The sequence below is a fragment of the Oncorhynchus tshawytscha genome, linkage group LG26 (genome assembly GCF_018296145.1).
Source record: "Oncorhynchus tshawytscha isolate Ot180627B linkage group LG26, Otsh_v2.0, whole genome shotgun sequence".
NCBI lineage: Eukaryota > Metazoa > Chordata > Actinopteri > Salmoniformes > Salmonidae > Oncorhynchus > Oncorhynchus tshawytscha.
The window spans coordinates 12,431,689-12,452,269 of record NC_056454.1 but is presented as its reverse complement, the minus strand read 5'-3'; the positions used below and the strand labels follow the sequence as shown (position 1 = coordinate 12,452,269).

The following is a 20,581-nucleotide window of genomic DNA, read 5'->3' as shown; positions in this document are numbered from 1 at the left end:
TGTCAGGAGGAATGGGCCAAAATTCACCCAACTTATTGTGGGAAGCTTGTGGAAGGCTACCTGAAACGTTTGAAGTTAAACAATTTAAAGGCAATGAGACCAATACTAATTGAATGTATGTAAACTTCTGACCCACTGGGATGTGATGAAAGAAATAAATCATTCTCTCTACTCTTATTCTGACATTTCACATTCTTAAAATAAAGTGGTGATCCTAACGGACCTAAGACAAGGACTTTTTATCAGAATTAAATGTCAGGAATTGTGAAAAACAGGAATTGTGAAAAACTGTTTAAATGTATTTGGCTAAGGTGTATGTAAACCTCTGACTTCAACTGCAATACCATTACAAATATACCACACAATTGCATAAGAGCCCACACTTTGAGCTTCATTTAACAAATCATACACGATTACAACACATCTGTAAAATCTTCATGTACTTTTAGAACACTTTAAATAATATCGTAACATATCAACATGACTGTATACATACACTGAGTGTACAAAACATTAAGAACACCTGCTCTTTCCATGACAGCCTGACCAGGTGAAAGCTATGATCCCTTATTGATGTCACCTGTTAAATCCACTTCAGTCAGGGGGGCAAAAGGGGTGAAACTCAATAGGAAGGAGTTCCTAATGTTTTGTACACTCCGTGTATGTCCACGTAACAGTCGAGGCTGTAGCTATGTGCAGTTCATGGGCAGCAGAGGTGATCGGAGGGAGCTTTAGACGATGAGGCCCAGGCGTTTCTTGATGAAGTGGGCCACCAGAACCTGAGGTCTCTGTTGGTACTCCACTAGCACATCATGAGGGGTGGAGATCTGATCCCCATCGAAACGGTTCAACAAAGTCACACAGACGACAGCCGCTGGGGAGAGGACGGTTACATCCGTTACAAATGTAAAAACACTTGATTTTTTACATGATGAGGTCATTACAATTGATGACTGAATTTTCCCTGTCAAAGAAAGTTAGTGACATTGGAGACGGATTTATTTTGAACAACACCTTTGATGGCACAGGCACGACACATGGCTGCGAAGACGGTGGACTCCATCTCAATATTCCTGACTCCTGTGTTATAGGCTTTCCTTAAGTACTCCAGCTTGTCCTCAGTGGAGAAGGAGCAGAGAGCTCCATCAAGCCGACCTTGACCTGGAGGACCACAACAGAACACAGGCTGAGTTAGATCAAAGCCAGAAGGCTAGTAGGCAGCATTGGGAATGTACTGTACATCCTAAGTTAAAGGGTCAGTCTAGCCATTCGAAAAAAAACAACCAAACTCACAGACTGTAGCTTTAACTCAGGGCTTCTGAGTGGCTGAGTGTACAGCGGTGGGTAACGTGACGTGGTTACCTTCGTAGAAGTCACTGGTGCACATGGTGTTTCCGATGACGGTTGGCACGTCGTCTAACTCGGACGAGCACTGCAGCAGCTCCTTGGATACGCCCACATCCAGCTCTGTGCTCCTGGTGACCACCTTACCTAGAACCACCTGCTCAAACTGGGCGCGGAAGAAGCAGTCCACCGCCTTGTCTGTGACCACTACTGTTCCTGGTTCCAGACCTGTAATGGGTCACCAGTGACACGATTTAGAGAGCTGTGTTACCCGACTATATCAACATGTACAAATAAATGTGTGTTAACATCCGAAAGAAGAATGGAAAGGGGGGAGTACGCTCTGACCGACTCCACCGGAGGTGCCAATGCGGAAGAGGATGAAGTCGATGCAGCGGGCATGATGCAGCAGTTTGATGAGCTCATGGAGCATGATGGAGATGGAGGGGACGCCCATACCATGCTGCAGAGACAGAGGGGTGAGGTTAACAATCTTTACTAACGTGAACGGAACTGCGGGAAAGTAGTACTTGGTGTTGTGAAACACTGAGTCGCCGTGCATGCTCCCCCCAATGTGTAGATGGTATCACGGTGACATCCAGATGGTTCCCAAATTTTGTACAAAATAATTCATGAAAGCTGCCATGATCCATGGAATAAAATATTGGAGGAAAACATTTGGTCACGTTAGCTACTGCCGGCGACACCATGATACAGCTGCCCAGTGGGAAGCAACTCGGGTTGGCAGGCACTCTTCCCTCAACTTGGTCTCAGAGCATTTTGTGTTATTCTGTACGTAAATCCCAGACACTCCATTTAGTATGATATGTTATGTTTCGTATGGTATGTATTAATTTGTGGATGTCCATCAACCATTTCGTATGATATGTTACGAATTACAATTCGTACTTTACAAGTTGAATTTGCTAAAATATACAATTTGTTACACATTTGTGAAACGTATGGAATGTTATGAATTCTAGCTAGGTGGCTAGCTGGCTAGGGGTTAGGGTTAGCTACAAGGGTTAAGGTTAGGGGAAGGGTTAGCTAACATGCTAAATAGTTGCTAAAAACATAGAAAGTAGTTGAAAATATGCTAATTAGCTAAAATGCTATAGTTGTCCGTGGTGAGATTCGAAATTGCAACCTTAGGGTTGCTAGACGTTCGTGTTATATGCTCACCCATCCATCCTGACCAACCACCTATATTTGTTTATGCCTTATGTAATCTGTCTTATGTAACCATACCAAACGTAACATATCGTACACAATAGTCTAGTCTATGAGACCAGGTTGCTGGTCTAAGGAGATCCCATGGCCACCAGGGCAGTGAAGGGCCCATGGGCCTCTGTACAGTCGTGGCCAAAAGTTTTGAGAATGACACAAATATTAATTTTCACAAAGTCTGCTGCCTCAGTTTGTATGATGGTAATTTGCATATACTCCAGAATGTTATGAAGAGTGATCAGATGAATTGCAATTAATTGCAAAGTCCCTCTCTGCCATGCAAATGAACTGAATCCCCCAAAAACATTTTCACTGCATTTCAGCCCTGCCACAAAAGGACTAGCTGACATCATGTCAGTGATTCTCACACAGGTGTGAGTGTTGACGAGGACAAGGCTGGAGATCACTCTGTCATGCTGACTGAGTTTGAATAACTGACTGGAAGCTTCAAAAGGAGGGTGATGCTTGGAATCATTGTTCTTCCTTTGTCAACCATGGTTACCTGCAAGGAAACACATGCCGTCATCATTGCTTTGCACAAAGAGGGCTTCACAGGCAAGGATATTGCTGCCAGTAAGATTGCACCTAAATCAATAATTTATCGGATCATCAAGTACTTCAAGGAGAGCGGTTCAATTGTTGTGAAGAAGGCTTCAGGGCACCCAAGAAAGTCCAGCAAGCACCAGGACCGTCCCCTAAAGTTGATTCAGCTGCGGGATCGGGGCATCACCAGTACAGATCTTGCTCAGGAATGGCAGCAGGCAGGTGTGAGTGTATCTGCACGCACAGTGAGGCGAAGAGTTTTGGAGGATGGCCTGGTGTCAAGAAGGGCAGCAAAGAAGCCTCTTCTCCAGGAAAAACATCAGGGACAGACTGATATTCTTCAAAAGGTACAGGGATTGGACTGCTGAGGACTGGGGTAAAGTCATTTTCTCTGATGAATCCCCTTTCCGATTGTTTGGGGCATCCGAAAAAAAGCTTGTCCGGAGAAGACAAGGTGAGCGCTACCATCAGTCCTGTGTCATGCCAACAGTAAAGCACCCTGAGACCATTCATGTGTGGGGTTGCTTCTCAGCCAAGGGAGTGGGCTTACTCACAATTTTGCCTAAGAACACAGCCACGAATAAAGAATGGTACCAACACATGCCTAAGAACACAGCCACAAAAGTGAATAAAGAATGGTACCAACACATCCTCCGAGAGCAACTTCTCCCAACCATCCAGGAACAGTTTGGTGACGAACAACAACAAACGCTTGTAATTATACTTCAGTATTCCATAGTAACTGACAAAAATATCTAGTTTGCGCTGTTCTGTGAAGGGAGTAGTACACAGCGTTGTACAAGATCTATCTTGAGTTTCTTGTTAATTTCTCGCACGGAATAGCCTTCATTTCTCAGAACAAGAATAGACTGACGAGTTTCAGAAGAAAGGTCTTTGTTTCTGGCCATTTTGAGCCTGTAATCGAACCCACAAATGCTGATGTTCCAGATACTCAACTAGTCTAAAGAAGGACCGTTTTATTGCTTCTTTAATCAGGACAACAGTTTTCAGCTGTGCAAACATAATTGCAAAAAGGTTTTCTAATGATCAATTAGCCTTTTAAAATGATAAAATTGGATTAGCTCACACAATGTGCCATTGGAACACAGGAGTGATGGTTGCCTCTGTACGCCTATGTAGATATTCCATAACAAATGTGCCATTTCCAGCTACAATAGTCATTTACAACATTAACAATGTATACACTGTATTTCTGATCAATTTGATGTTATTATAATGGACAAAAACAACAACATTTCTAAGTGACCCCAAATCCTCAGAGAGTTCTTTGCCATGAGGTGCCATGTTGAACTTCCAGTGACCAGTCAGTATGAGGGAGTGTGAGAGCGATGACACCAAATTTAACACACCTACTCCCCATTAACACCTGAGACCTTGTAACACTAACGAGTCACATGACACCGGGGAGGGAAAATGGCTAATTGGGCCCAATTTGGACATTTTCACTTAGGGGCGTACTCACTTTTGTTGCCAGCGGTTTAGACATTAATGGCTGTGTGTTGAGTTATATTGAGGGGAAAGCAAATTTACACTGTTATAGCAAATGTACAATGTTATACAAGCTGTACACTACTTTACATTGTAGCAAAGTGTCATTTCTTCAGTGTTGTCACATGAAAAGATATACTCAAATATTTACAAAAATGTGAGGGGTGTACTCACTTTTGTGATATACTGTATATATAAATAAATAACTCCTCACCTCTCCACTATGCTAGCTGCGTTCTGGCACAAAAATGGCTGCCGTGCATCATTAAAGTAGGTGCCACACATTGGTGGTGGTAGAGGTGAATTCCCCCCTTACTATTGTAAAGTGCTTTGAGCACCTAGGTGGAAAAGCACTATATAAATCCAATCAATTATTGTTATTATTATTACAAGACACAGCAATACACCAAACATCCGATAATAATACTACATAATTTCAGGTGTCAGTCACTGGCTTACATAAATCATTTTCACTTATCAAGTTGTAAAGTCTTATTAAATAGGCTATCGAAAGTCAAGTCAGACCATTATCTTGTGAGGGAGATGTATCCATTGTGCAAAACTTACACTGATAGAAAGTACGGGTCCCACTTTGTACATGGAGTAGCGGTCGGTTCCTTCACAGATATCTGTGACATTATCCATGTTTCCGGGCAAGGCCAGCTCCTGGAGAATGAACTGAGCAAAGGACTTCATCCGATTGGCACTCCCGCCGACGCACACAAACTGCAATGAGGGAGATATAAAAGACAACTGTCTTTGAGAGTAGCTTTTCGAAATCAGGTATTTAAAGTATTTTGTCTGGGCAACTTCCACAAACCTTGACGTCTCCGAACATCTCAGGAAGGTTGTGGGTCTTGGTCCCCAGGTTGAAGTGGTAGAGAATGTCCTCTTCCATTGTATCCAAGTGGGGGTTTTTAACATGGATCTGTGGGTTCTTAAAAAGGACCTCCGGTCTGTAAAAACATTGACATAAGAGCGATCACATGAAAGCGTCATAATAAAAGTCTCTCGAATGCAGAACAAGAACTAGTGGTGTAATGAAACCTCAAAGCAAAATAAAAATACTCACTCGCTATATTCAGAATGGTCAGTGACAGTCCCCATACAGTTGAGTAAAATAGATGACATGGCTGTTGTTCACTGTAGATATACTAAAAAAATGAATAATTGCCATCAACTATATAACACAATATTACAAAAAAAAATACTTAGAGAGCCACAATATTAGCTACAGCCACAAGTGCAATACATACCTTTCAGGCTAGACAGAAAAAGAATACAGGTGATATTCACTGTTGTGCTGTGTAGCAGTTTCCAAATACTCTTGACACGTGTTCAGCTCGAAGGAAATGAAAGTGGCGTCTCGGATTCTGGGGCTGATATAGCTTTGCCCTGTGACCTCTCAGGAATGATTGGTTAGTGAGGGAGTAGTAACTGTCTGGTCTCTAACTGATCGAAAACAAATGCTTTGACAGACGCTACAAATACTTGGCTCAGATCCAAAGAGCTTGACTAGACACTATTTACATTTTTTTTTTTTAATTCAATGAATTACTTCCGTTGTGTAAAATACAAATGGCCATGCAAATAAATTGCCAGGTGGACTCAAGTTACATAAACACACATCTCTATGTCCTGACAAGTTTTCAAACATGAGCTAAGACGATTATGTAATTTTCAGAATACTGGGAATACTGTATCTCATGATACATTCAGGTTCGAAAGCAATAGAGCGTGTACAAATATTTGACTACGTGTGTGTATATCAATAAAATACATTGACATTATGTTAACCACTTTTTTCTGATATGCCTCATATCCTAGTCATTCATTTCAGCGTTACGGGGAGGATTATATTTCATATTCACTTTGTATCCTGTGTTAATTACATCCATAGAACTTCTACTATGATGATGGTGGTAAAGAGGATCAATTCGTGGAGACTACAGGTGCCAACAAATACATGTCTAGATGCCATTTCAAAATGGCGACGAGTGCTTCATTGAGCACATAAAGAGAATGATGACACGTCCAGAGTTCCTATGCACAACACATTTATTTTTAAACAGAAATCTTTATAGCAACCACAGAGGCACAAAAAAAAAAGACACTTCAAAACAGCAGGCATTTTTAGAGGAGCCCCTCTAAGCCACAGACACCTTTTAAAAAGCAAACCATCATTCCAAAAAAAACTACTACAACAGACAAACAAGAGCATAGCTCGGGCTAGTACATTAAGTTAGTGTTACAGTGCAAATGCAGTTCATTAGCAACAACTTCAGGCACAGAACGGGTCTGTGAGCGCAAACTAACGTAGAATCTAGTTTTGCAATTGTGTATACTTCTTGGAACAAGCACACACAGAGGTGGAATAACAAGAGTGCTAAAACTCTAACCAAAATTAACTTCTTTAATTGACCTATATTATATGTGGTTTTGAACAGGCAAACCCCGGTGAAGGAACGTTGTGGAGGTGAACATTGAGTCAGTCGTCCTCAACTGCCTTTGCTCCTTTCTACTCCTTGGAATCTGCAGGGATACACACAGGTTAATTTGTGTGTGTGTGTGTGTGTGTGTTTCCCCACACATTTAGATTTGCCGTCCCATCACATGATCACTGACAACAATGCATTAATAATGCAAGTCAGGATTAAAATGTTCCCGACTGATGTCGACAGGCATCTCATCATGTCTGAATGGTTCATGCATTGTAATTTCGCAACTCTACTTTGGTGCCCCATGTATCAATTCTGTAGATCTGTACATTATTTATTGTCTCATAAAAATCTATACACGACTTCATGACTTGACTTCATATTCATTCAATATTTCATTAGTTAGTCAATGTGCTTCTGAGCAATGAGACAAAATTGCCAATTGAATTCAAATGATCTTGAAGTTGGAACATCAAACCACAGTCACTAACATCTACTTACTTGATGAATGCATATTGGGTGCCCCTTTCTTGTCCTCTAAATAGCCGAAGCTCAAGAGCGTACCCATGTTGACAGGGTTCGAATTCTGAGATCTGCAAGACCAAAAGGCAAGCATTTTAATCACAGCGTGGCGGGGGGGCAAAATGTGGTCTAAACAAAATGCGGAGACAAAACATGAAAATAATTGAGCATTTAGATGTAGTCGAGGGCTCACAACCATAAAACTTCACAACAATCATAAAACAGTGGGAGAATAGCTCAGCTGATGGTAATATTGACACGGTGAAGGGGAGTAAATCAACATCAAACATTGAATTTGGACTGAAAACACTTACCTCTAACTGAGACATAGTCGAGCTAATAATTAAATAAATGTTTTTATACCCTGGCAATTGGTCAACTATATCTTCCAATTCTAACATGTTCTGTTATTCATTATGGTTCTAAGAATGGACAGACTTTGTAACCGTGGCTATTTGCTATCTCTGATGTCATGCTTTATGCTGAGAGACATCTCTGGTTCATGTAGGCAGTCATTGTAAATAAGAATGTTAACGGACTTGCCTAGTTAAATAAAAAATGCAATGTGTGACAGGTCGCCACAGGTCACTGACAGGTGCCAAATGTAAAAAGAAACACAATGACTTGCATTGTGGAGTAATACTATTTGAAGCTAGCGAGCTGTTTGTTGATGTATTGGTTCATAAAGCTAACTGAGCGGAACGACTAGTGAGGACATCTGTACTCTTTGAGCAGCATTGCAGCCAGGCACGTAGGCATTAGCCCATAGAGTTAGAGGATTCATCATGGATATAAACTTGTTTTTGCATGGACATTGCCATTGAGGCCTTCCACCATTTTTAAGCAGTCAACTGGGTGGGGATTCGCATGGGTGGGTGCGATCAACCAATAAATCATCTACTTCTTCAAAATGGGTTAACTATGGTTTGTAAATTTCTTTAAGCTATATCAACACCATCTTAGTGGCCACAATAAATCAATGACACAAGATTTGGGTCAGGACGCCAGCAATCTTGGCGGTAAAAGCACCTATATTAGCGTTCTATTTTTTTCAAAACACAAAAGAAGAAGAAAATGGACTACTTCAAAATAGCCTTAATGGCGCTACCCGTGCCATCACAGATGCTATAATGGGGAAGATACAAAGATGCGTCTTTTAACTCTATGCATTAGCGAACATCACATGGGCCTTATTCATTCTTTAAAAAGTCTGGGGGAGAAGTTTTGGGTAGTGCAATATTGTATGAGAACTACGGAAGCCAGGTCCAAGTCTACCACAGTGAATATTGTCAGCACATTGTCACTCCAGAAGCTTACAGATTTAAAAAATGGTGCAATCTGGGATATTTGTAGCCAATTTAAGTCACCAAAATGAATGATATGAGGCTTATACCTACTGATTCTTGAATAACGTAATAACATAACTTGCCTCATGAGCTTGTGAGAAAAACAGTCTTAACCATTCATAACTCAACATCTAATGTTTGCTCCAATGTTTTTAAACAAGTGACTTCGTTAACAATGTATAGCTTCAGAAATGGTAAAAACTATATTGATGATATCATTGAATTGCATCCAAAAGTAGTCTGTAAATGTTAAAATAGTTACTTTTCTTCAGCCCCATCAATTGGTAGCGGGGCTGCTGGGCTGAAACACAAATACACCAGGAGTGTAGCTTTAATTAACACTCATAAAAACAGTTGTGCTTGGTAAAAATGAACCAACTTTTCACATTGCAGTCTACTTTCACATTTACCACATAACATGCACATCTCTCTTCACCCATTTGCTTCCATGAAGGAATACAATACGTCTAATTTTACAGGGGAGGTCTTAGACTAGCCAATGACGAGACATGCATCTCCTCTGTATGGCTCCCCCCCACACACCTAGCGGTTACTGAAATTCTCCACAAATTGTTCTCATAAAACAATCATCTGTACGCACACTGTACAGTGGGATCCTGAAGTATTGACACCCTTGGAAAAGATCAGCAAAGATGACTGTATAAAATAATTCACGTAAATTAACAATTACATTATTTGATACCAATAAGGCCCAATAATTCAGCGAAACAGATTTGGTTTAACAAGTAATATAAATAGCCACATAAGGCCAAAGGTCCACCACCATAATTTAGAGTAGGTATGGGGTTATTTTCTGCTCATTCATTCTCATTTCGATGCCAAACCCACCACTGGTGTGCGTGGCTAAAGAGCTCTATTTTCATGTCATCCAGCAAATGTAAACGCCTGGAGTTTGTTAAACGGCATTGGCACTTGGATTGGAATTGATGCTATGGTCAAACTGCATGAAAATAGAGCTCTGGCCATGCACACCAGTAGTGGGTTTGGCGTCGAAATTGGTATTGTATTAGTATCCCAATTAGCTGTTGAAAAAGCAGCAGCTACGCTTCCTTGGGGCCACACAAGATAGACAAGAACAGAACTACATAAAACATTTTTTTTTTAAAGGAGAGGCGTATCAATATCTACACACAAACTATCCAGGTCAAATAGGGAAGAGGCGTTGTGGCATGAGGGTGTTGCTTTATCTGTTGTTTAAAAAAACAACAACAGGTTTGCTGTTTATTTGAGCAATTTGAGATAGAACGGAGTTTCATGCAATAATTGTTCTGGATTTGAGGACTGTCTGGTGGGGTAAGTGTGTGTGTCAGAGCTGTGTGTAAGTTGACTATGAAAACAATGGGATTTTCAACACAATTGTTTCTTATAAAAAGTGATGCAGTCAGTCTCTCCTCAACTCTTAGCCAAGAGAGACTGGCATGCATAGTATTTATATCAGCTCTCTGATTACAATGAGGAGAAAGACGTGCCGCTCTGTTCTGGGCCAGCTTAACTATGTCTTTCCTTGCAGCACTCAACCACATGACTGGACAATAATCAAGATAAGACACAACTAGAGCCTGTAGAACTTGCTTTTTGGAATGTGGTGTCAAAAAAACAGAGCATCTACTACCGACAGACCTCTCCCAATATTTACACACATTGAATCTATATATGTTTTGACCATGACAGTTTACAATCTAAGGTAATGCCAAAATAATTTAGTCTCAACTTGTTCAACAGCCACACCATTCATTACCAGATCCAGCTGAGGTCTAGAACTTAGTGAATGGTATGTACCAAATACAATGCTCTTAGTTTTAGAGATGTTCAGGACCAGTTTATTACTGGCCACCCATTCCAAAACAGACTGCAACTCTTTGTTAAGGGTTTCAGTGACTTCATAAGCTATGGTTGCTGATGCGTATGGTTGAATCATCAGCATACATGGACACAAATGCTTTGTTTAATGCCAGGTCATTGGTAAAAAATAGAAAAAACGAGTAGAGGGCCTAGAAAGCTGCCCTGCGGTACACCACATTTTCCATGTTTTACATTAGAGAACCTTCCATTAAAGAAAACCCTTTGAGTTCTATTAGATGGATAGCTCTGAATCCACAATATGGCAGAGGTTGAAAAGCCATAACAACAGGTTATTGTCAATAATATCAAAGGCTGTACTGAAATCTAACAGTACAGATCCCACAATTTTCTTATTATCAATTTATTTCAACCAATCATCAGTCATTTGTGTCAGTGTAGTACATGTTGATTCCCTTCTTTATAGGCATGTTGAAGGTCTGTTGGTCTGAATTTGTTTACAGAGAAATATCATTGTATTTGGTCAACAAAAAAATCCAATAGTTTGCTAAGAGCTGGCAGCAAGCTTATAGGTCTGCTGTTAGAACCAGTAAAGGCCGCTTTACCACTCTTGGGTAGCGGAATTACTTTGGCTTCCCTCCAGGCCTGAAGACAAAGACTTTCCTCTTGGCTCAGATTAAAGATATGACAGATAGATGGAAAGCTAATGGGGATGGTAGCTGACTCTATAGCCACTCCTAAGTTGTGAATGCCAAGAGGTGTCATTATTGATCGATAACAATTTTTCCACCTCTCCCACACCAACTTTGTAAAACTCAAACTTGCAATGCTTTTCTTTCATTATTTGTTTTTTTTAATGCATGAATACGATGGCTCATTGTCATCGTTTGCATCTCCTGCCTAAATGTGCCCCCTTTGCCAATGAAGTAATCATTAAAATAATTGCCAACATCAAATGGTGGTGATGAATAAGCCATCTGATTTGATGAAAGATGGAGGTGAATGTATTTCTGGCCATAATTTAATTTAAAGTACTCCAAAGTTGTTGTTTTTTTAACATCATTGATCTTGGCTTCATAACAGTTTCTTCTTTATGTTGAGTTTAGTTACATAATTTCTCAATTTGCAGTAAGTCAGATGTGCAGCCAGACTTATTAGCCCCCCCCCCAACTTTGGCTTTCCTGGATGTAGCCACTATATTGTGATCACTGCATCCAAAGTTCTACAATATTAGTAAAAATGTGGATGATCTTGTTCCTGTTGTGTTTGTAAACACCCTGGTAGGTTGATTAATAACCTGAACCAGATTACAGGCACTGGTTACAGCGAGAAGCTTCCTCTTGAGCGGGCAGATTGATGAAAAACAGTCAATATTCAAGTCCCCAAGAAAGTAGACCTCTGTTTAAAATCACATATACTATCAAGCATTTCACACATTATTTAGATACTGACTGTTAGCACTTTGTGGCCTATAGCAACACCCCAAACGAAAAGGCTTTAGATGTGCACCTGCAACCACAACACTTCAATAACACTTGACATAAGATCTTCCCTAAGCATTATAGGGATATGGCTCTGAATATATACAGCGACACCTCTTCCATAAGCATTTCTGTCTCTTCTATATATCCTTGTATTGCTACTGCTGTATCATCAAATTACTTACCTAAGTGGGTCTCAGAAATGGCTAATATATGAATGTTATCTGATGTTAGCAAGTTGATTTCATGAACCTTATTTCTAAGGCTACATCTATAAATATGGGCTATTTTCAGCTCCTGGGTAGCTTATCAAAGATATACATAATACTGAAAAGAGCAAACAAAGCTAGATTTAAAAAATATATACATTAAGCAGTCAATTAATCAATGTGTGTGTTGCGGGGTTGAAGTTACGAACCCATAGGCTTGGCTCAAGCATCCCTTCCAGGCTTCTGGGAGGGAGGGAGGGTGGACAATGAGCCTGTCATAGCGGATGTAAGCAATGTCCCCACACGCTCTGGCAGCTTTCATGGCTGGAATAAGTTATTTCCTCTTCTGGCATACAGATTCAGGATAGTCCTCATCGAGGAAGATGTTTGGTCCTCCCAAGTTATTGGCTCTTTCCAGAACAGAACCTCAGGAACTTGACCACTATAAGCCTGGGCCTGTCACCTGGGCCGGCGGTGGGTTTTCCAGTCATGTGGGCGCGCTCCACCTCAATCTTTCTGGGGTCCATCTTGAATTTCTCAGAGATCATTTCCCTCACTTGGTCCTCAGACTCTGTCCAGGTCTCATGTGGAGATTCTGCAATTCCATCCACAACCATGTTGTTCCGCCTTGATTGTCCCTCGAAATGTATCTGTCATTGTTATCATGGATTCACACACAGAACTGATGTCCTCTCTCAATGACTTAGTGATTGCTGTCATCTTGCAGTTTTCCTGTTTCAACTCATCGAGCTGACCCTGGGAGAACTGCAAACTGTTGTAACAACTGCTTGTAGAACGCTTTCATTCACATGTGATAGAGAGATACCACGGTCCTTAACGGTACTCCCACTGGCTTTGGTCTTTGTCATGGCAGCTAGAAATGTAGGATACGCGGTTACTCCTCACAGTTCCAGACAGGGCAGGTCACAGGGAAGATTGAAAACAAAACAGCAGGGATCTAGACAGCCACAAACCCAGGACAATCCATGGCCCCAGCCACAATGGCTAAACGCATTGCGAGCTGCATTCAAGCCCTCAAGAAAATCCAGCTAGCAGCTAGGCTAACTGCTACGCCTAATAGCTCGTTAGACCAGTCCTTGGTTGGCAGGATCACTGGACAGAGACTAGCAGTCCCAGAAACTGATGCCAACTGCATCGCAGGATCCAATAACTAAGACTTTCAATACACTTTCAAAACAATAAAACCGAGCTCTCCCTCGTTCCGCGTTCAGAGAGTTATCCGAGCCCCTGTGTGAGAACGCATAAGCAGAAAAGACTCCCTTACCTACTGTAAAATATGGTGGCGGATCTCGTTATGGGGCATTTTTGCTTCCACTCTAGTCCTGTGGCCCTTGTGAAAGGTCAATGTCATTCTGAACTTTAACCAGTACCAGGACATTTTGCCCAAAAATCTGGTTGCCTCTGCCAGGAGACAAACTTGGCCGCAAGTGGATATTCCAGCAAGACAATAACCCCAAACACACATGATATTCAACTTTTTTTTACATTTATTTTTAAATATCACATTTTCCAAGAATTTGTTCTTAGGAAACTGATCAAATGCTTTTGTTGCCAAACAGAAACACTGTGCAATAGTGGCACTGCGGTCCGCATATCCAAAAGACAGTAAAAAAACGTTCTGTCATTATAGCAAAATGTCTGTAATAGTAATTCTGTAATTTTTAATACAATTCTGTTTAATATTTAGAATATTATACAGTGCATTCAGAAAATATTCAGACCCCTTGACTAACATTTTGTTACAGCCTTATTTTAAAATGGATTAAATAAATACAAAAATCCTCAATCTACACAAAATAACATATTGACAAAGTGAGAACAGATTAACATTTTTGCACATTTACTACAAATAAAAACATAAATACCTTATTTACATAAGCATTCAGACCCTTTGCTATGAGACTCGAAATTGAGCTCAGGTGCATCCGGTTTCTATTGATCATCCTTGAGATGTTTCTACAACCTGGAGTCCACCTGTGGTAAATTCAATTGATTGGCCATGATTTGGAAAGGCACACACACCTGTCTATATAAGGTTCCACAGTTGACAGACCATGTCAGAGCAAAAACCAAGCCATGAGGGCAAAGGAATTGTCCACAGACCTCCAAGACAGGATTGTGTCGAGGCACAGATCTGGGGAAGGGTACCAAATAATTTCTGCAGCATTGAAGGTCCCCAAGAACACAGTGGCCTCCATCATTCTTAAATGGAAGAAGCAACAAAACAAAAATTCTTCCTAGAGCGGACCGCCTGGCCAAACTGAGCAATCGGGGGAGAAAGTTATTGGGTCAGGGAGGTGACCAAGAACCCAATGGTCACTCTGACAGAGCTCCAGAATTCCTCTGTGGAGATGGGAGAACCTTCTAGATGCACAATCTCTGCAGCACTCTACCAATCAGGCCTTTATGGTAGAGTGAGCAGGCAGAAGCCACTCCTCAGTAAAAAGGCACATGACAGCCCACTTGGAGTTTGCCAAAAGGCACCTAAAGACACTTAGACCATGAGAAACAAGATTATCTGGATTGACAAAACCAAGATTGAACTCTTTGGCCTGAAAGCCTCACGTCTGGAGGAAACCTGGCACCATCCCTAAGATGACTGGGAGACTAGTCAGGATCGGGGCAAAGATGAACAGAGGAAAGTACAGAGAGATTCTTGATGAAAACCTGCTCCAGAGCGCTCAGGACCACCAACTGGGGGCGAAGGTTCACATTCCAACAGGACCTTGACCCTAAGCACACAGACAAGACAACGTAGGAGTGGCTTCGGGACAAGTCTCAATGCCCTTGAGTGGCCCAGCCAGAGCCCGGACCTGAACCCGATCGAACATCTCTGGAGAGACCTGAAAATAGCTTTGCAGCAACACTCCCCATCCAACCGGACAGAGCTTGAGAGGATCGGCAAAGAAGAAACTCCCCAAATACAGGTATGCCAGGCTTGTAGTGTCATACCCAAGAAGACTCCAGGCTGTTATCACTGCCAAAGGTGCTTCAACAAAGTTCTGAGTAAAGGGTCTGAATACTTATGTAAATGTGATTTTTCAGTTTAGCATTTTTAACACATTTACAAAAATGTCTAAAAACCTGTTTATGGGGTATTGTGTGTAGATTGAGGATTGTAGATTGAGGAAAATAACTATTTAATAACATTTTAGAATAAGGCTGTAACGTAACAAAATGTGGAAAGTCTAGGGGTCTGAATACTTTCCGAAGGCACTGTATATCATTCATTGTATTCTCACAGTATAAATAATCCCCTATCATTAACAATCAATAGGAATTACATACTGAAGTAATGCGTTTGAAATCTCTTTCTATTTGACATTGATTATTTGAATGTATATGACTGAGCTTTTGAGCCTATAAAGTTTTCAAGTTGCACAAGCTGTCTGGAGGCACAACTCTGCTGTGCATGAAAAATAGAACATTGCCATCTTGTGGATATCTGGTGCAAATATTTCAAAGGGCGTACTCACGTTTTCTTGAAATTGCCTGCTGCCTCTTCGTTCTTTCCTGATGCTAAGGACAAGTTCTCCATTTGGCTGTTGGGAGATATCTGACAATAAAAACAAGGTGTCTTGAATAGTCATTTATCATCTGGAATCACGTCAGGATTGAACAGAGATGAAAGATGTATTGAACAAGAGATGAAACCCCCTATTTCAGTTGGCAACGTCGGCCTCTATTGGACATACTAGGTCACTTTCTACTCTATCAATGCAACTGCAAGAGAGGAATCTTATAAATTTAGAATCATTTAAATATGATAAACGTCAGTGACAATTTGATGCTAACCAAATACATTTCACCAACAATGGTGGACATAGCCAAAGATGGTGGTTAAGTGGTTGGTTATAGGTTCTCAGGATACGGTAGGTGTTAAGTCTGAGAACTCTATTCCTTGTTAGCTAATACTATTTTACTGCACCAAAAACATTAGGCTTTTCATGATACTAGGCAGGTGATATAATGCTGACAAAAAAAGTAAATGTCTGATATAGATCAGTAAATCTAGATCTAAACAGGTCTGTCTGCATAATGTACTTGAAACACATAACTATAAACTCGATTTAGTGGCACAATAGGGAGGGTGTAATATTGTTACAGTGGTTTTAGGAAATTGCAAGGATTTCTCCCTTCACCTTCTCTTTGTCATCAAAGTCCCTTTCCCAAGTTGACTTATTATCACTCCCAAAAGGAGCATTAGTTGACATGTAGTTTTGGAAACTCTCAGTTGGGCTGGAAGAAAGAAAAATGGACAAATAACCCATTTTACTAGTAGACTTATCTGGTATAACAGGGCTGCGTTCAGCAGGACTCAACAGTGTGCAATGTTTGATACAACGGGGACGGTGCTGTTCTGAATGACCAGTTGAAGAATGTTGTGATGATAATGGTGGCCCAGAGGGTGATCGTGTATACACTACAGTGTGCTGCATGAGTTTTCAAATGGTGACCACACCCATATTGATCCGACCACACTTCGCCACAACCACCAAAAGGGAGCAAACATACAAAGGCTGTTGAAGGAAAGTGCACTGTGAGGGAAACGTGTTATTCGGTACAAACCATCACGCAACGTAGCAAAACGTTTAATAAACTGAACACACCCCTGTTTTACAATAGGGTACATGCCATACATCCACAAACAAATATGTAATTTGCATGTTTAATGCAAACAATCCAACTTGGCCTAGCCAAGTAGACATAAAATTACTAGCTAACACAGACTTTTTTTATTCCACAGTCATTTCTCTCATTTTAATTTGCTTTTACCTTGCTTGCTCTTTAGCTTTTGGAGAACCAGAGAACCAGTTAGGAGGCTTGTAAGATGATGCAGAGTTAGGTTTGGTGTCCAAGTTGGTCTCCTCATGCCACAATAAACCTGTAAATGATGAGAAGAACTTGGCTATCCATTTTGTATACTAGCTATTTGCTAGTTAGCGCGCTAGCTAACGTTAGTAGTCTCGCGTGGCAATCCTTCCAATTATCTGGATGGGTGTGTCATTTTCCTATTTACACAGATTGCTAGATATAACGTTATCTGACTTTATTTCCACAGATGAAAGGATAGATCATCGTTAATGAGTCCCTTTTAAAACAGAATATAATTTTTACCCCTCTGTCCTCCTTGTTTAGCCAGTTTAGTATAAGCAGAATCGGACTCATTAACTCCCGTACGGCGCCCTTTACTCCTCTCCTCAGGACCATTGTTAGCATCTTCAGACAGCCCAGGAATCTGGGAGGTCGGGGCAGCTTTTGTTGAACAATCATCACCATTGTTAACGTCTAAAAACACAAACACAATAATATGCCTCGCTTCAAGCTCGCTAGGCACTTCAACTAACACATTCACCTGGTACATTTTTAGAGATGCTCGTTTAGCATTTGAGGTGTAGCTAGCCAAATAGTACTGGGCCTTCATAGCTAACGTTAGTATAACGGTAACAGTTAATTAGTCAAAATAAATGCTGGTCAACTTTGCACATTTGAAGACCCTCTAAGTTACTTGCCATCGTTGTTTTGTTGGTGATCTGTGTCAGTGTCCATGTCTAATGTTGTCTTTCTGATGGAAAAAGAACGCAGCACATTGTCATCCTTGCCAACACTGCTGGCCAAATGGCTAGTCAGTTAGCTACCATTAGCTTAGCAATAAGGCGTTGCCAGCTAGCATTAGCTAGTTCAAAGTAAGCGAACAGTATAGGTGTTCGTTAAAGCACATGGATGTAAGTGTGGGTAACTAGCAAGGCGATGTGATGTTCAGGAATCATTGCAAAACATTACTTACATTTCCAGCTATACAGCGGTTGCAAATCTGGACACTGGCAAAGAGCGCGGAGAAAACCGACTATAGGTTTAGAGCTAGCTTGCAACGAGTGACAAGACAAACGTCCGACTGTGCCCAACAGACTGTGCCCAAAGTTTTGTTACCATGGAAACAGGGCTGGGACGTTGACAATTAAGTGACGTGTTCAAGAACCGCTTGTCGTGAATGGGTTTAAAAACAGAAATGATGTGAAATTCCTTTCAATCAGAGCTGAGATTTAAAAAAATATATATGTTTTATTGTTTATTAAATGAAAATAAAGATATTGAAATTATGAATAATCCACCCAACACTTTATTTGCAAGTTACATTGTAAAATAATAGTGAAGACATCAAAACTATGAAATAACACCTATGGAATCATGTAGTAACCAAAAAAGTCCAAATACATTGTAGTTTTTAGAATCTTCAAAGTAGCCACCCTTGAAAAACAAATGATAGTCTCACTAAGCGCAAACCAGATGGGATGGTGTATTGCTGCAGAATGCTGTGGTATGTGTGCATTGAATTCTGAATAAATCACTGACAGTGTCAGCAGCAAAGCATCATCACACCTCCTCCATGTTTCATGGTGGGGACCACACATGCGGAGATCATCCGTTCACCTACTCTGTGTCTCACAAAGACATGGCGGTTGGAACCAAAAATCTCAAATTTGGACTCATCAGACCAAAGGACAGATTTCCACCAGTCTAATGTCCATGGCTCGTGTTTCTTGGCCCAAGCAAGTCTCTTCTTCTTATTGATGTTCTTTAGTAGGGGTTTCTTTGCAGCAATTTGACCATGAAGGCCTGATTAACGCAGTCTCCTCTGAACAGTTGATGTTGAGATTTGTCTGTTACTTGAACTCTGTGAAGCATTTATTTGGGCTGCAATCTGAAGTGCAGTTAACTCTAATGAACTTATCCTCTGCAGCAGGGGGTCTTCCTTTCCTGTGGCAGTCCTCATGAGAACCAGTTTCATCATAGCGCTTGAATTTTCCAGATTGACTGACCTTCATGTTTTAAAATAATGATGGACTGTCGTTTCTCTTTGCTTATTTGAGCTGTTCTTGCAATAATATGGATTTGGTCTTTTACCAAATAGGGCTGTCTTCTGTATACCATCCCTATCTTGTCACAACACAACTAATCAGGTCAAACACATTAAGAAGGAATGAAATTCAACAAATGAACTTTCATCAAGGCACACTTGTTAACTGAAATGCATTTCAGGTGACTACCTCGTGAAGCTGGCTGAGAAAATGTCAAGAGTGTGCAAAACTGTCATGAAGGCAAAGGGTGGCTACTTTGAATAATCTCAAACATAAAATATATTTTGATTTGCTTAACACTTTTTTGGATACTACATGATTCGATATGTGTTATTTCATAGTAGAAAATAAAGAAAAACGGCAGAATGAGTAGGTGTCCAACCTTTTGATTGTTATGTAAATATATATATTCAACTTGGCAAGTCAGTTAAGAACAATTTCTTATTTTCAATGAAGGTCTAGGAACAGTGACGTTAACTGGGTAGAATGACAGATTTATACCTTGGGGATTTGATCTTTGAACCTTTCAGTTGCTAGTTTCAACGCTCTAACCACTAGGCTACCTACCGCTGTGTTGTTATATATATATATATTATATATATTGTATATATATATATATATTATATATATTGTGTATATATATATATATATATATATATATATATATATATATATATATATATATATATATATATATATTTCAATAATAAAAAATATATGTATTTGATATTCTTTATTATTTGAAAACTTTCTATTTAGACCTATATTACTCCTAGTCTTCAAATGTTAGGCAAATCTTCAATGAATGGGCTTGAAATTTTAGCTTCGTACGAGCCATCCTGATCTTGTCAGCTCACATTCTGTTTCGCTAAACTCGCGAGATCAGGATGGTTCGTATGAGGCGATTGCAATGCAGCAGATGAAAATACATATTTATCTCCTTCCTTCTCTGATCTTAAACGATATGATAGGTGTAAGGTTTTATATATAATGGCTCCTTGTATTGTCTAAAGTATCCTATTCATGGATTTTTTTTCTTGAATGTAAGTCTCATGGATGAGAATTTGTTGAACATAGGCTATAATGTTTTCCTTACATGCATGTTTTGCAATACAGATATGAGATTACTGAAAATAAATACATTTCAAATTCAAATATCATAGGTGACCGCCTAACTAGGTGGCTGTTGTGGGAATATGCGCAGAGGAAATGATGTTGTAATGGTCCTCCAATTACAGTGAGTTGCAGGCTACTTCCTCC

General features: G+C 40.4%; 2 protein-coding genes across 3 annotated transcripts; both read right to left on the bottom strand.

Annotated features, from left to right (window-relative positions):
* Positions 1-264: 264 nt before the first annotated feature.
* LOC112225177 (uridine phosphorylase 2) lies at positions 265-6,552 on the bottom strand. The gene is made up of 8 exons (XM_024388864.2): positions 5,880-6,552; positions 5,696-5,777; positions 5,444-5,579; positions 5,191-5,349; positions 1,693-1,807; positions 1,363-1,572; positions 1,015-1,161; positions 265-874 (listed from the first exon to the last, which is right to left on the bottom strand). Exons 2-8 carry the CDS (start codon positions 5,752-5,754, stop codon positions 732-734), a joined length of 969 nt encoding a protein of 322 aa, XP_024244632.1. The 5' UTR covers positions 5,755-5,777; positions 5,880-6,552; the 3' UTR covers positions 265-731.
* Positions 6,553-6,663: 111 nt separating this feature from the next.
* On the bottom strand, positions 6,664-18,408 carry LOC112225178 (uncharacterized protein C7orf57). 2 transcript variants are annotated; one of them, XM_024388865.2, is made up of 9 exons: positions 18,250-18,408; positions 17,975-18,027; positions 17,580-17,750; positions 17,238-17,346; positions 16,604-16,700; positions 15,938-16,017; positions 9,192-9,230; positions 7,563-7,654; positions 6,664-7,155 (listed from the first exon to the last, which is right to left on the bottom strand). In XM_024388865.2, exons 2-9 carry the CDS (start codon positions 18,009-18,011, stop codon positions 7,142-7,144), a joined length of 639 nt encoding a protein of 212 aa, XP_024244633.1. In that variant the 5' UTR covers positions 18,012-18,027; positions 18,250-18,408; the 3' UTR covers positions 6,664-7,141. The 2 variants fall into 2 exon arrangements, with proteins under 2 accessions (XP_024244633.1, XP_024244634.1); XM_024388866.2 differs by lacking the exon at positions 9,192-9,230.
* Positions 18,409-20,581: the final 2,173 nt, after the last annotated feature.

Coding starts and splice junctions, on each gene's coding strand:
- LOC112225178 (XM_024388865.2), bottom strand. CDS start 18,011: ATGGACACTGACACAGATCACCAACAAAACAACGATG. Junction 17,347..17,579: donor TAAACAAGGAGGACAGAGGG/GTAAAAATTATA, acceptor CATCATTTACAG/GTTTATTGTGGCATGAGGAG. Junction 16,018..16,603: donor ACTTTGATGACAAAGAGAAG/GTGAAGGGAGAA, acceptor TTTTATTGTCAG/ATATCTCCCAACAGCCAAAT.
- LOC112225177 (XM_024388864.2), bottom strand. CDS start 5,754: ATGTCATCTATTTTACTCAACTGTATGGGGACTGTCACTGACCATTCT. Junction 5,580..5,695: donor GACCATTCTGAATATAGCGA/GTGAGTATTTTT, acceptor ATGTTTTTACAG/ACCGGAGGTCCTTTTTAAGA. Junction 875..1,014: donor TCGTGCCTGTGCCATCAAAG/GTGTTGTTCAAA, acceptor TCCTCTCCCCAG/CGGCTGTCGTCTGTGTGACT.